This window comes from Cyprinodon tularosa, unplaced genomic scaffold (assembly GCF_016077235.1).
Source record: "Cyprinodon tularosa strain WSP-4 unplaced genomic scaffold, ASM1607723v1 ctg554, whole genome shotgun sequence".
Classification (NCBI taxonomy): Eukaryota; Metazoa; Chordata; class Actinopteri; order Cyprinodontiformes; family Cyprinodontidae; genus Cyprinodon; species Cyprinodon tularosa.
This window is the reverse complement of record NW_024039290.1, coordinates 365,001-378,690: the sequence shown is the minus strand read 5'-3', so window position 1 is coordinate 378,690 and position 13,690 is coordinate 365,001. Positions and strand designations below refer to the sequence as shown.

The 13,690-nt window shown below is 39.2% G+C and overlaps 1 protein-coding gene across 5 annotated transcripts in view; it reads right to left on the bottom strand.

Moving 5' to 3' along the window:
* The window catches only part of mark4 (microtubule affinity regulating kinase 4), a 92,409-nt gene that overhangs the window by 27,396 nt on the left and 51,323 nt on the right, over positions 1-13,690 (bottom strand). For all 5 annotated transcript variants that reach the window (XM_038305257.1, XM_038305259.1, XM_038305258.1 and 2 more), the window contains exons 4-6: positions 1,102-1,150; positions 948-1,013; positions 448-518 (exon numbers count right to left, since the gene is read on the bottom strand). In XM_038305257.1, the coding sequence (XP_038161185.1) occupies positions 448-518; positions 948-1,013; positions 1,102-1,150 (186 nt within the window). The remainder of the gene's footprint in view (positions 1-447; positions 519-947; positions 1,014-1,101; positions 1,151-13,690) is intronic.

Sequence of the window (13,690 nt, the reverse complement as noted above, 5' to 3'; positions counted from 1 at the left end):
GAAGACGCCAAACTGAAAACCCCCTTACAAAGTTTTAGCAGTAGCATCAATTGGAAATATTCACTTTACAAGGAACAGGAAATGTGTTTAATTTATCATTTAATATTACTTGTGTTGCTTTCATCAGCCCTGATGTGACAACTTTCAGGTAATGAAAAAGATCTATGCTTTTTCTGAAACTCTTTTTACATTTTCTTTAATATTTATACAGAGACCTGTTTATTATCTAAAAACAAAAACTAACTAGATGACGTAAACTATCTTAAACATAAATCAGTGATCTGTATGACCTTCATACTAGAGAAAATAATTTTATGCAAAACAAGGCTACTATGATAAGTTTGGGTCTGCCTTTTATCTTTGAGAAGTGCACACATTACAGTTCTGATCTGTGAGGGGTAAAACTAGGGAAACAATATGCAAAACATTGTTTGTTGTTTAACTGACCTGTCTGAATTTGGCTCTGGCCTCTTTCTCTTTCATTCTGCCGTGAGCCACGAGGTAGTCAAACACTTCGCCTGCAGAAACAACCAAAAACAAAGCACATGGAGTAATTTAGAAAGAAAAAAAAGAAAAAGTGTGTCTTGCTTTACTTCAAAGGTTTGTTATATCCAGATGCAAATAATCTGGTTAAACTATGCACTATTCTTTAAGACTTTGGACTTTGATTTTCCCTATAAATAAAGCTGTGTGCATAAATTTGACCTTGTGTGGAGTACACCACTAAGAGCAGCTTAAGCAGGGTATCAGTCAGCACAACAAAAGATGACGGCGAAAAACAAAACAGCAGACTCACTTTTTTTTAAGACAAGGAGATTTCTCTAATGAAAATTAAGTTTCCAGCCTGAATTAATTAGCAAATTAGACTTTAAAGCTGAGAAGTGATAAAGCCAAGTAACAAAATTCAATAGTTGGCATGGGCAACATTTGGTGGAACGTCTACGCACCTCCGCTGGCGTACTCCATGACGAGGTAAAGAGTCTTCTCCGTTTCAATCACCTCAAAAAGCTGGACTGTAAAACAGAAGATGAGAGGTTAAAAGGAATGTCACCATGGAAACGGACGGGAACTCAAACGATCAGCGTTGGTAGAGGAACCCACCTATGTTGGGATGGTTCAGAGTTTTCATGATGCGTACCTCTCGAAACAGCTGAAAAAGAGACAAATATTTAAAACATTCAATTAAATAACATTTCAAAGAACAAAAAAAACCTACATGTGTCACTTGAACTCTTAACCCTTTCCTCCCCATGCTAATAAATACTAATGAATTTATTCACAGCTTATCTGGCCATACTGACAGGTACCGCCCCTCTTGCTCTCTGTAGATGTTCCTGCATACTCAGCATTAATAACAGGCTGATCATTGCATCCAAGGTGTGTCTTGCCCATGGACAGTCAGAAAAGATGAGGAAGTAAAAAAAAATCCAACCCCTAACCTTCCAACTGGCAGGCAGCCAATCAAACTCCAGGCCCACAAGTCCCCCTTACAACTAGAATTCACTATTTAGAGATCACTTAATTTATATACAAAACTGATTGATTGATTGATTGACTTTATTGATCTCACATTGGAGAAATGTACTGGTTATATCAGCTCAAATAGTCAAAAGAGAAGAAGAAGACAGGGATATTGCACAGGCTGTTTACATGGTTAATTATATAGATGGATATCTATATATATATAGTTATTGCACTGGGTGTCAAATATAGAGAAACAGGTTAATGCACAGGCTATCATATACTAATTGCACATTATACATTGCACAAGTTATTGCTAAGCATGAATGACCTTAGTATATCCAGATGAGCATATGATGTTAAATGAGATTAATACTCATATATCCCCATTACTAAACAAAACAAACAAAAAATAAAAGCAGTAATATTAGGGTCCATTATTCAAGCTGCCAAATCCAACTAAAATTAATTCAGTAAAAAAAAAAAAATTATTAAATAAATGATTGTTTATTTTTTATTTAAATAGCTTAGATGAAGTTATATAACATATTACCACTGCCATAGAAACACCATGTGAAATGAGTCACTTAATGCTTGCAGAAGCAGCATTTTTGCAAAAAAAGAAATGAGAAGCAAAACAACTGTGCAAGAGAAAGAAAGGACACGTGCATGAATTGTTAGATGGGTGTAGAGATAAAAAGATGGTTGTATGGATAAAAAGTTTAGCTCTAGCAGAGGAAACCTTGGCTTCTCTCTCTGAAGGGACAATTTCACCTAATTCAGGCGGATCATAAGGCCTTCCCGGCCCAACAGGAACTAACACTTCCTGCAATAAATTTGCATCAGTATCAGAAAATTATTTCAGCCGAATTCTATCTGGATGTGTCTGGTTTTTAGACACAATAAATTTATCTGAAGGAACACTGATGGACTTGACCAAGTCAGCAGACTTGGTGCCTGGCATGTTTTGCGTTACTCTGCAGAAACCACATGTCTTAATAGTAGAGTGGAAAACTGTCCTTTCCCTTTCAGATATTAGCTTGATTAAACCATGAAGCAAAGTTTATTTTACATTCATATTTAAATTAATCTTTGGTCATTTATGGCAAAACTCTAACTTGTGTGATAAATGATTATATGAGACATCTGGAAAAAAAAAAACACAGCCTCACTAAAAAGACATTACTTTATAAAAGCTCATGATGTGTGTTCTACTGAGGAATTTTCCCTGCATGATTGGAGGCAAATTCCTCTTAATTACTGAAGCAAAAGGAAAAAAGGTTTGCGGAGTAATCATGCACCACCAAAGAAGCACACTTTCATTTGAACTTTGCTGTATACCAAGCTGCACAGATACACTTTATGCCAGTACTGAGAAGCTTCTGTTTGGTTACTTTTGCCAACATGCACTGGAGGGATCTGCAGCTGTGCGTCAAGTAGCTAGGAGAGTCAGTTAATTTAGACTAAAGCCACATTTCCTGATCTGAAGATGTGGACCAACCCCTTGATTATAAGTTTCTGTCTGAAACATGGAAGTTTAAGACTATGGAAATCCAGATGCGAGACAGATGGACTGGGCCTTTGTCTGTAGTAATGTTGGTGTTGTACTGGTCTACAGTGATGAAGAAAGAGCTAAGCCAAAAAGCAAAGTTCATGTTTCATTGGACTGTCTATGTTCAACAACTGGATAGACTGAGATTGCTCTGCCCTTAGAGATGGAGCAAGGAGCTCCGTCATCTAGGGTAACCCCGAAATATCTGCTTCTTCTCATCAAAATAAGTCAATTTAAATAGTTCATCAGTTGGGGTTTTTCAAGAAACATTTCATCAGGACGACAACCCAGCGGAGAACCGAAACTTTCAGGAAGGTCTATATATATTGGCCAAGAAATTCCCTAGAAATAGCTAGGGGAGGGATTCCGGCGTTCCCTACTAGACTTGTTGCCAATATGGAGCACCTACTAATCTGTTGCCCATCATCAAATAAGATGAAGGCAGTGGATGGATGAATCAATATTCCTTCTTCCTTATGCCAACCACTTTGTGTGAGTGCATTTGAAACAATGTCCAGGTCTGAAAACACCTTCTTAAATTCTCCAGTCAGATTGCTTGTTATTGGGGCTAAAAAAAAAAAAAAAATCAGATGCCCCTAAGTTTCCATAGTGACGTGACACACAATAAATCCTTACTTAAATAGGATGATCGTTGTCGGTTTTGCACCTGTTATCACTTGAGCACCAAATCTTTGTAGATCCCTCACAGTACGCCGGCTAATTGAACATGCAATCTTTTGTTCGCTCAAGCAATTTTAACCTTCTTATTTGGGATATTACAAGATCTGGGCCTTTGTCTACAAAATTTCATTGAATTTACTTCCAGTTCTTGTGCCGGGTTATCTTTTCAGAGCTCCTAGATTGAGATGGAGAACTGCCATAAACAAAGAGACGTCCACAGGGAATGTGTGTAATTGAATTAAGTGCAGGGTGCATCAGCTGTTCATGTGAGCTTTAAGAAGAAATATCGACTGGGGTGGCCCTGTCATTCCCTCTCTCCTGCTCATTTTCCTTTCCTGCGTTTTTATGCCAATCTTTACATGCTTTTTGGTCCATTAAGTGGGACATGTAATTCGTAATCACTGCTTAAACATGTGGAGATAAAATTAGGAACTTGAGATTGTTTCTGACACAGAACATAGAAACTTAAAATACAGCAAGCTTAGCTAGTAGAAAGGAAATTGTTGACTCATGGGTATTGATCCGATCAATGCTCAGCTCATGCTGCTGTAAGGATGTAACAGTAATGTGTGCGAGCGTGCGTGTGATGGTGGTGGGGGGTTAAATAAATCATTCAGGATAAGGAGCATGACATTTGTCGTTATTTTCCTAGATCAGTCTTTTCAGCCCTCCTGTGTTTACCGTCATATAAATGACTTCCTGTTTCTCTCGCAGGGGGGGCGTTCCTGCGTCACAGTTGCCATGAACACCCAGGTATTAATCCCTGGGCTTAGATTTTCTGCTCCCAACAGGACCGTGGGAAGCCACAGAACGCCAAACACAATGCACGAGCCGCACACTAAGCCTGCTGACAGCTGTGCTCACGTGCGGCAGATACAAAATAATCTATATCAACAGAGGGGTGTGTTAACCTTCAACTCTTTCCTCTCTCTCTTATATCCCCGTACATAACTGATCCTTGGTTCCCAGCCAGGAAACAAGCACTCATGGTTCCCCACATTGACTTATATTAATCAAATAAATAACAGGCGGAGAAATTTCTGTTTCTACCATTCTTAAGAAGTTTGCACTTAGGTGAGTTTTTATGAAGCAGTGTGTTGGTGCACTTGCAGGAAAAGGATGTAAATATAAATAAATGAATCATTTAGGATAATTTACTAGTACTTGTATTAGTACACATTGCCATCAAATCTGTGCTGCACTGCAGTACACAAAACATGCATAATGCCGCCTTTAAGTTGCAGCCAAGGAACAGATAACAAAAAAACAGAAATGAACCCTCAACTCAATCATTAAGTCATTTGTTGTGAAAAGCCCTTAGTTTGATATTGGGTTTAAAAGCTAAATGAGAATCTAGAGCTATGATAGTGAAGCTGTGCTTCAGTCAGTAAATGGTTACTATTTACAGCTTAGTATTTGTTCTGTAAAAGGCTTTAGGCAAGAAATTATGGCAGCAATTACGCATCATGAGGACACTCTGCATAATTACTCCTATAGTGCCCTTTAGCAAAGACGTAGAGACATGCCATAGAGTCAAAATGGCAGAAATTAATTCACCTAGATAAACCAAATGCTTGCTAAGATTCATTTCACACCAGAATACACTAGAATGTTTAAAATCAAAAAGCTAGGATAGACTCTATGGGTGCAGTGGCCTACATGTTATGCATGAGAGAATGTGGAAGATCCAAGTTGTTTTGAGCAAGCATGCAAATTCTAAATGTAGGCTGCATTGTTTAAATGATCATGGTTGCAGGTTATGATTGTTGTAGCTCAAGCAGAAAAGTTGGGAACCACCTAAAAGGCTAGGGTACCAGAGAAACCTAAAGTTGGAATGGCCTCCTGCTTGGGCACAATATATCTAACAGTAATGACTGTAGGTATGTCACTGTACCTAGCATTATAACTGAAAAGTACTAACTAGGTTCAGTATTTAGGAATTCTGCTAGTTATAAAAGTGTGACCAATTGGATGGAGATCCACTGACCCTTATGTCCACATTTCTGAGATGATAAAGATCACAGAGAGTGATAAAGTCACAATAGGGTCCAAGTAAGTTATAGTGGAGCTTTCGGTACCTTGGTTTCTATATGGAATGTGTCCAACGTCAACAAAAGAAGCGCACCATGCAGCCTAGAAAGGTCTTCTAGGGCACAGTGAGGTCCCCAACAACAGGCAATAAACCTGGTGACTTTCTTGACTCTCTTTTAGCATGCAAATGCCTAAGTAGAGATGTCTAGTTTGTTTATTAGTGCTTGTAGAATATCTACACCTACAAGGCTCGGTTAACAGAGAATATGCTGGTAATCACAGGGTAAAGCATGGAGGGGAAGAGATCTGCTCCTGAGTTAGTCTTTTTTATTATTATTGTTGTCCAACACAAATCTTACAAGTTTCACAACAGATCTGAAATATATATTTAAAACTAAGAATAACACATTTTTTAAAATAAATTTTAGGGACCTTATCCAGAGTTTTGGAATATTAATATAATCAGCAGAGGGCATCAAAATTTGCCCTAAAAAAATTTGACAATTACATCACGTCCTCCTAATCACTCAAGCTATTTAAAATCACTGCAGGAACAGGAGTCCTGAAGGTTAAACATTATGCATGTAAGCTGAACTTTTATCCCTTATGTATCTTTGAAGCCTAAACAAGCAGGACAAAAAAAACAAGCATAAGCGAGAAACTTAGGCATTGCTCCTCCTGCTCAACTGCTGTCTGTGAGCTACTTTGAAGATGAGCTGATGGGAAAACCTTCCTCCTGTGCTTTGTCAGCAGTCGTGTGTCTTTATTGTCCAAATATTCCTTTGCAAACAGGATCAAAAGCAACAAAGAGTGAAATGAGAACAATGTTGTTATGCCTACACGCTCACAAAAGCACAATACACTGCACAACAGCTTTACAAGTTCATAAAAAGTCACAGGAGAGGGTGTGTTGCTCTGGGTTTATTAGGGCTACACACAGTCTCCGACAAACTGAGCCTGTTGTTTCTGGTTCTGCTCTATATCTTGTCATTCTTGGATCCCTGTTCCTGTGGCCCAAACCTCCCCCCATCCCCTACACGACCGCCTTCTTTGTTCGCTTGTCTGGAATTTAGCTCCTGGCTAATGGGGCCTGGGCAAGGGACAACACATACTTCCATGACATTAAATAGCGACCTAAACTATGCTCCGCCTGGAGACATACACTTCACTACTGTGCATGAATACAAAGATTAATGGCTGCCCAATCTTAGACTAATATCAGGGTTTCCGAATGTGTCGTAGATGATTAAGAAACACGTCGAGCAAATAAAAACAGTCACATAGGATCCCTTCAAGACAAACAAAAACTTAGGATTTGAAAACCAGAAATAAAATACTTCCATATAATTACAGGAGCAATGATGTTTAACAATGGCTGTTCCTTTCATTGCCTTTTAGCATCACCTTAATTTTAACAGATTTTGTTTTAACTTAAAACCTCCAGACTTGACCTGTTGAAGCTTTACAGATCTCTGCATTTGGCTCATTAAACCGAGTAAACTTTAGTTAAAACTTTATTATCCATAAGAAAAATGGTTTCATCCTTGCAACTAATCCCTTAAACTGTTTATTAATAGCAGTAGAGCATATTTTCATCCCAACTGGCAAAACCTTACTTCAACCCTAGATCAGTGGTGGTCCCAGAAAATAAACTAAAACTAAAAGGAGCCCAACCATTTGAGGGTCAATCTTTACTGATAAAAACGAACCAACAGGAAAATAAACATGCACTTGCAAATTTACACATTTATGCCATTTAAAATAATCTATGGTTTTACATAATATATACTTTAAATGGGTTGAGCAGTTGTTGTTTAATTTTAATTACTGTGCTTAAAACAAACCTTGATGACCGCAGAGACATACTTCCCACTTAAAACATAAAAACTAGTTCTTACAAGAGCCTGAATTCTGCATTACTCTTTTTTAATTGTAGTTTATAATTAATTGCTGTATTTCTTTGCCAGTTTTTGGTTAATATACCAACTATAATATGCCAAAGTAGCTTGATGTCACTGGCGCCACCCTCTGGTTTAAAGGAAAACTGCTTGTTCCAGAGGTGGTGAATGGGCTATATCCCCAACTCACCAATTCCTGAACTCCAGCCAGCTCTTTTGTTTCCTCTCTTTCATTACAGGACAGACTAATTAATCCAGGTGTGTCTGGCCAGTGTCCTCATGGTTACTGAGTTTAGGCACACTTGGATTTATCAGTCTGTCCAGTAATGAATGGCAGGAAATAAAGTTCAGGATGTAGTGGAATCGGGCAAATAATCCATTACATACACATTGAAACAACAAACACTTGGAAGGGGTGGCCCCAGGGGTGGCCAATGATTGCCAAGGGGTGGCCATGCGGCCCCCGGCCCACCCTCTTTAGCTCTGCCCCTGCTCGGGATGAATATTATAAGAAAGTCCTCAACGTCATCCTATACTTTTATTTTTAACCTTATATTTGTTTAGAAGGTTTTAATTTTTTAAAACTACTACTTAGAAAATTTGATGTATTTTAAAAGAAAGTAAAAGAAATAAGATCTGAGGAACGTCTCCTGTCTACAAGGTCTCCCAAAGGATTCATTCTGTCTTTTATTTTTTTTATTTCTCCTGCACAGCAGCAACTACAAGAGAACAAAAGAGTTCTTTTTTTCAATCAAACACACCGATACACGAGAAAGAAGGTCCACATTTTTCTAGGTTTTGAAGAAAAGCATGTCTAATTATATAAATCAATGTGAAACCTCCTGTGTTTATTAAGCATTTGAACTGGAAGGTCATGGAAGCATCTACATTTTCCTCACTCTATTGTTCCATGCTTATCCAGACACGAAAAATAAGCCTATACTTTTGAAAAAGATGCATGTTTTTTTTTTTTTATATACTAACAAGTGGGCAGCAAAGCTTGTTTAGTAGAACAAAAATCATGAACACTGCCTGTGCATGGATGTTAAAACTGACAAAGCATTCCACTTCCGCCCTTAAGACTCACTGTAGCTCATAACAATGACAAATGTGTCTAGTTGGAACATTTCATAATACCACATTTCAACATTACTGACAAAGTGTGACGTCAGTAGCAAAGAAGGCGACTGTTCGACAGTCCCTCTGTTCCCAAAGCTTTTTCACATTTTTGTGGAGTGAACTTTGGCGCTCTGAACAACGAAGCTTACAGCTGTGATTACAGTGGGTTTTTACAAAAACAACACGCCTGGGAAGAAAGCAGAGCTTGATGCTACTGGAAAAACAGATTTTTATGAAGGAAATACAATAAAGAAGAAGGGAAAGGGGGGGGTGGAATAGATTTTACAAAGCAAATCCCCAAGAAAGAGGAACCAAAAGAAAGTGAAGCAGATATGATGCCTGATATATATTTATATCTTTATATAAGGAGTGATTAAATATTGTCACCATTGTTATTGGCCACTCCCTTTTGTTAAACGTTTAAGTAATGGTTAAAAAAAACTGTTAGTTTCCATCTTGGTGCTGAGAATGGTTTCTAGAGGAGTTATGGTTGGTCATGTGGAGTTTGTATAGTCATGTGACAATCAGAGTGACGCAGAGAAGAGTTATGTGGTGTCCAAACGAAGCAGAGAAACAATGTCAGGGGCGTGGTCACTGTTTTACGTTGCCATTATGGTGAGGAAGTACATTGCTCAAAAAAATAAAAGGAACACTTAAATAGCACATCCTAGATCTGAATGAATGAAATTTTCTCATCTAATTCTTGTTCTGTAAAAGTTGAATGTGCTGATAACAAAATCACACAAAAATCCTCAATGGATATTAAATTTATTAACCAATGGATGCCTGGATTGGAGTGGAAAAACACACTACAGGCTGATCCAACTGTAATGTAATGCCCTTAAAACAGGTCAAAATGAGGCTCAGTATTATGTGAGGCCTCCACACCTCTGTATGACCTCCCTACAATGCCTCCACATGCTCCTACTAAGGTGGATCCTGATGGTCTCCTGAGGTTCTCCTTCATCTGGCAACTCCTGAACAGTCTGTGATGCATCGTGACATTTGTGGATGGATCGAAACATGATGTCCCAAATGTGCTCAATTGGATTTAGGTCTGGGGAACGAGCGGACCAGACCATTTGAGGGTCATGACCTCACATTCTGGAGGCCATTTTGCAGGGCTCTGGCAGTGCTCCTCCTGTTCCTCATTGCACATAGGTGGAGGTAGTGGTCCTGCTGCTTGTGTGGGTTGTAGAGTCCGCCTCATGCTACCACTGGTCTGAAAGCACCACCAACACTCAAAAGTGACCAAAACATCAGCCATAAAGCAGTGGTCTGTGGTCCCCACCTGTAGAACCACTCCTTTACTGAGTGTGTCTCACTAATTACCAATAATTTCCACCTGTTTTCTATTCTATTAACAGAACAGCATGGGAAATTGATTGGCAATCAGTGTTACTTCCTAAGTGGACAGTTTGATTTTAATTTAATTAGTTATTTACATATAACCTTTTTTTTTAGCATTGTATAAAAATATAATGTAATATAAATCATGTAACTACTGTCAAAAAAATCAACGCTAATATATATACAGTGGGGCAAAAAAGTATTTAGTCAGCCACCAATAGTGCAAGTTCTCCCACTTAAAAAGATGAGAGAGGCCGGTAATTTTCATCATAGATATACCTCAACTATGAGAGACAAAATGAGAAAGAAAAATCCAGAAAATCACATTGTCTGATTTTTAAAGAATTTATTTGCAAAATATGGTGGAAAATAAGTATTTGGTCAATAACAAAAGTTAATCTCAATACTTTGTTATATACCCTTTGTTGGCAATGACAGAGATCAAATGTTTTCTGTAAGTCTTCACAAGGTTTTCACACACTGTTGCTGGTATTTTGGCCCATTCCTCCATGCAGATCTCCTCTAGAGCAGTGATGTTCTGGGGCTGTCGCTGGGCAACACGGACTTTCAACTCCCTCCAAAGATTTTCTATGGGGTTGAGATCTGGAGACTGGCTAGGCCACTCCAGGACCTTGAAATGCTTCTTACGAAGCCACTCCTTCGTTACCCGGGCGGTGTGTTTGGGATCATTGTCATGCTGAAAGACCCAGCCACGTTTCATCTTCAATGCCCTTGCTGATGGAAGGAGGTTTTCACTCAAAATTTGACGATACATGGCCCCATTCATTCTTTCCTTCACACGGATCAGTCGTCCTGGTCCCTTAGCAGAAGAACAGCCCCAAAGCATGATGTTTCCACTCCCATGCTTCACTGTAGGTATGGTGTTCTTTGGATGCAACTCAGCATTCTCTCTCCTCCAAACACGACGAGTAGAGTTTTTACCAAAAAGTTCTATTTTGGTTTCATCTGACCATATGATATTCTCCCAGTCATCGTCTGGATCATCCAAATGCTCTCTAGCAAACTTGAGACGGGCCTTGACATGTACTGGCTTAAGCAGGGGGACACATCTGGCACTGCAGGATTTGAGTCCCTGGCGGCGTAGTGTGTTACTGATGGTAGCCTTTGTTACTTTGGTCCCAGCTCTCTGCAGGTCATTCACTAGGTCCCCCCGTGTGGTTCTGGGATTTTTACTCACCGTTCTTGTGATCATTTTGACCCCTCGGGGTGAGATCTTGCGTGGAGCCCCAGATCGAGGAAGATTATCAGTGGTCTTGTATGTTTTCCATTTTCTAATAATTGATCCCACAGTTGATTTCTTCACACCAAGCTGTTTACCTATTGCAGATTCAGACTTCCCAGCCTGGTGCAGGTCTATAATTTTGTTTCGGGTGTCCTTTGACAGCTCTCTAGTTTTGGCCATGGTGGAGTTTAGAGTGTGACTGTTTGAGGTTGTGGACAGGTGTCTTTTATACTGATAACTGGTTCAAACAGGTGCCATTAATGAAGGTAACGAGTGGAGGACAGAGGAGCCTCTTACAGAAGAAGTTACAGGTCTGAGAGAGCCAGAAATCTTGCTTGTTTGTAACTGACCAAATACTTATTTTCCACCATATTTTGCAAATAAATTCTTTAAAAATCAGACAATGTGATTTTCTGGAATTTTTTTTTCTCATTTTGTCTCTCATAGTTGAGGTATATCTATGATGAAAATTACCGGCCTCTCTCATCTTTTTGAGTGGGAGAACTTGCACTATTAGTGGCTGACTAAATACTTTTTTGCCCCACTGTACTGTATATACCAATATTGGCCCAAATTTGTAGATTGGTGCACCTCTTGTCCTGATTTAATTCTGATGGCCAATAAGAGGATCAGCAGATAGAACCAACCATGGAAATCATTCATGAGAACGTTTTTTGTTGGTAAATAACTGTTTTCTATATTTAACCCCATTTATTTTTCTATATCTGAACATTAAATATCAAAGAAGCTAATATCAAGATGAAGAAAGCAATATGTTTATATGAACATAAAATCAGCAAAGTTTAAATCTGTGCGGTTTTGGTAGAACTGACATCTAAGACAAATATAATAGCACTGAGCTGCTGGTAATGGTTCCCATCAACTAAAATCCTATAATCCTGGTTTGTTAAAACAGGATTTATCCTGTAACAACAGCCTGACACTGTTTGTGACTCATGAGAGAAAATTTGAGGTTTGTGGAAAGAGGGCAATACACAACTTATTCAATTATTTTTTAAATTAAAATGAGATTCATATATACTGAATATATTTTTTTCAGCTTCTGATGTGTTGCTGACTTTCGTTTTTATAAAATCGTAACCAAATGTTGATATGCAGCCGTGCACAAGTGGCACTAATAGAAACATTTATCAAACAGCACTAATCTGCACTGACTTATTATTATTGTTCCCGTAATGTAACGACAGATAATCATGTCAATGAGTTTTAACACGGTTCCTCTTATGTGTCATAATGGTAACAACACATGATAAATACATTATAACGATGTTTTAGTAAAGGTAATATGTGTTAAACGTGTATTGTGCTTTTTTCTTCAATTTACAGAAGCACCTCTTTGGAAAAACCAACCTTTGGTTTGTATTCAGGATCCTGAAATTTTCTCGGAGGAATTATTCTGATCCTAAAGAAATGTGTGCACTTGATAAAACCCTGAATCTTTTCCTCGGGTATTGGAGCTCATTGCTTTGTTAAAGCAGAAGAGATTGAGAGTTTTGTGGATGTATCTGCAGCCTCATTGTGTTGTGGGCTGCAGGGCGTAGCTTTATGCCAGCAGTGTCCTGTCAGCATTATTGTGGGGAGTGTAGGACATGGGGATTGCTACCAGGTGCCGCAATCACCACGTCAGTTATTGTGGGGGATGTCAATTATGTAGAAACATAGAAAGTAAATATAAAAAGATAAGCACAGTGAAGTTGGATTAGTAGTGGTAGTGGCGTTTGAGGCAGTAAGCGTAGGGTTGTCAGTTCAGGCCTCCGGTCTCAGTGTCATTGTGTCCACTTCATCCAAATTGCTCACTGATGGGGGGCAGTTTATGGCAGCCTCGCTTCTGTCAGCGAGCCCCAGGGCAGCAGTGGCTACAATGTAGCTTTGGTCAAGTCGCCTGACTTAAAAATGCCCTATATAAGTCAAGGTAATTTACCATAATCAATGCAGATTTTAAAACTGTTTGTTTTAAAGATTACAGAGATCTTCTGAGATGCTCCTACTCCTCTTTGCTGGGGCAGCAGAGACACCCAGACTTCCCTCACCCCAAACACCTCTCCCAGCTCCTTTGGGGGAAGCCTGAGATATTCCAAGGCCAGCTGAGAAACAGAGACCCTGCAGTGTGTCCCGGGCCACCACCCTCCAGGCCTCCTTCCTGAATGATGTGCCTGGAACACCTCCTGATGGAGGCGTCTTCTGGCTATCTGAAACAGAACTAAGCCTCTGTTTAAGCCGACTCCTATAATGTGGAGGAGCAGCTGCTTGCCTCAGAGCCCATCATCTAATAATGGTTGATTTATACTCAGAAACCAGGTCATCTGCGTGAGTCGCAGTAAAAGCAAATGTGCC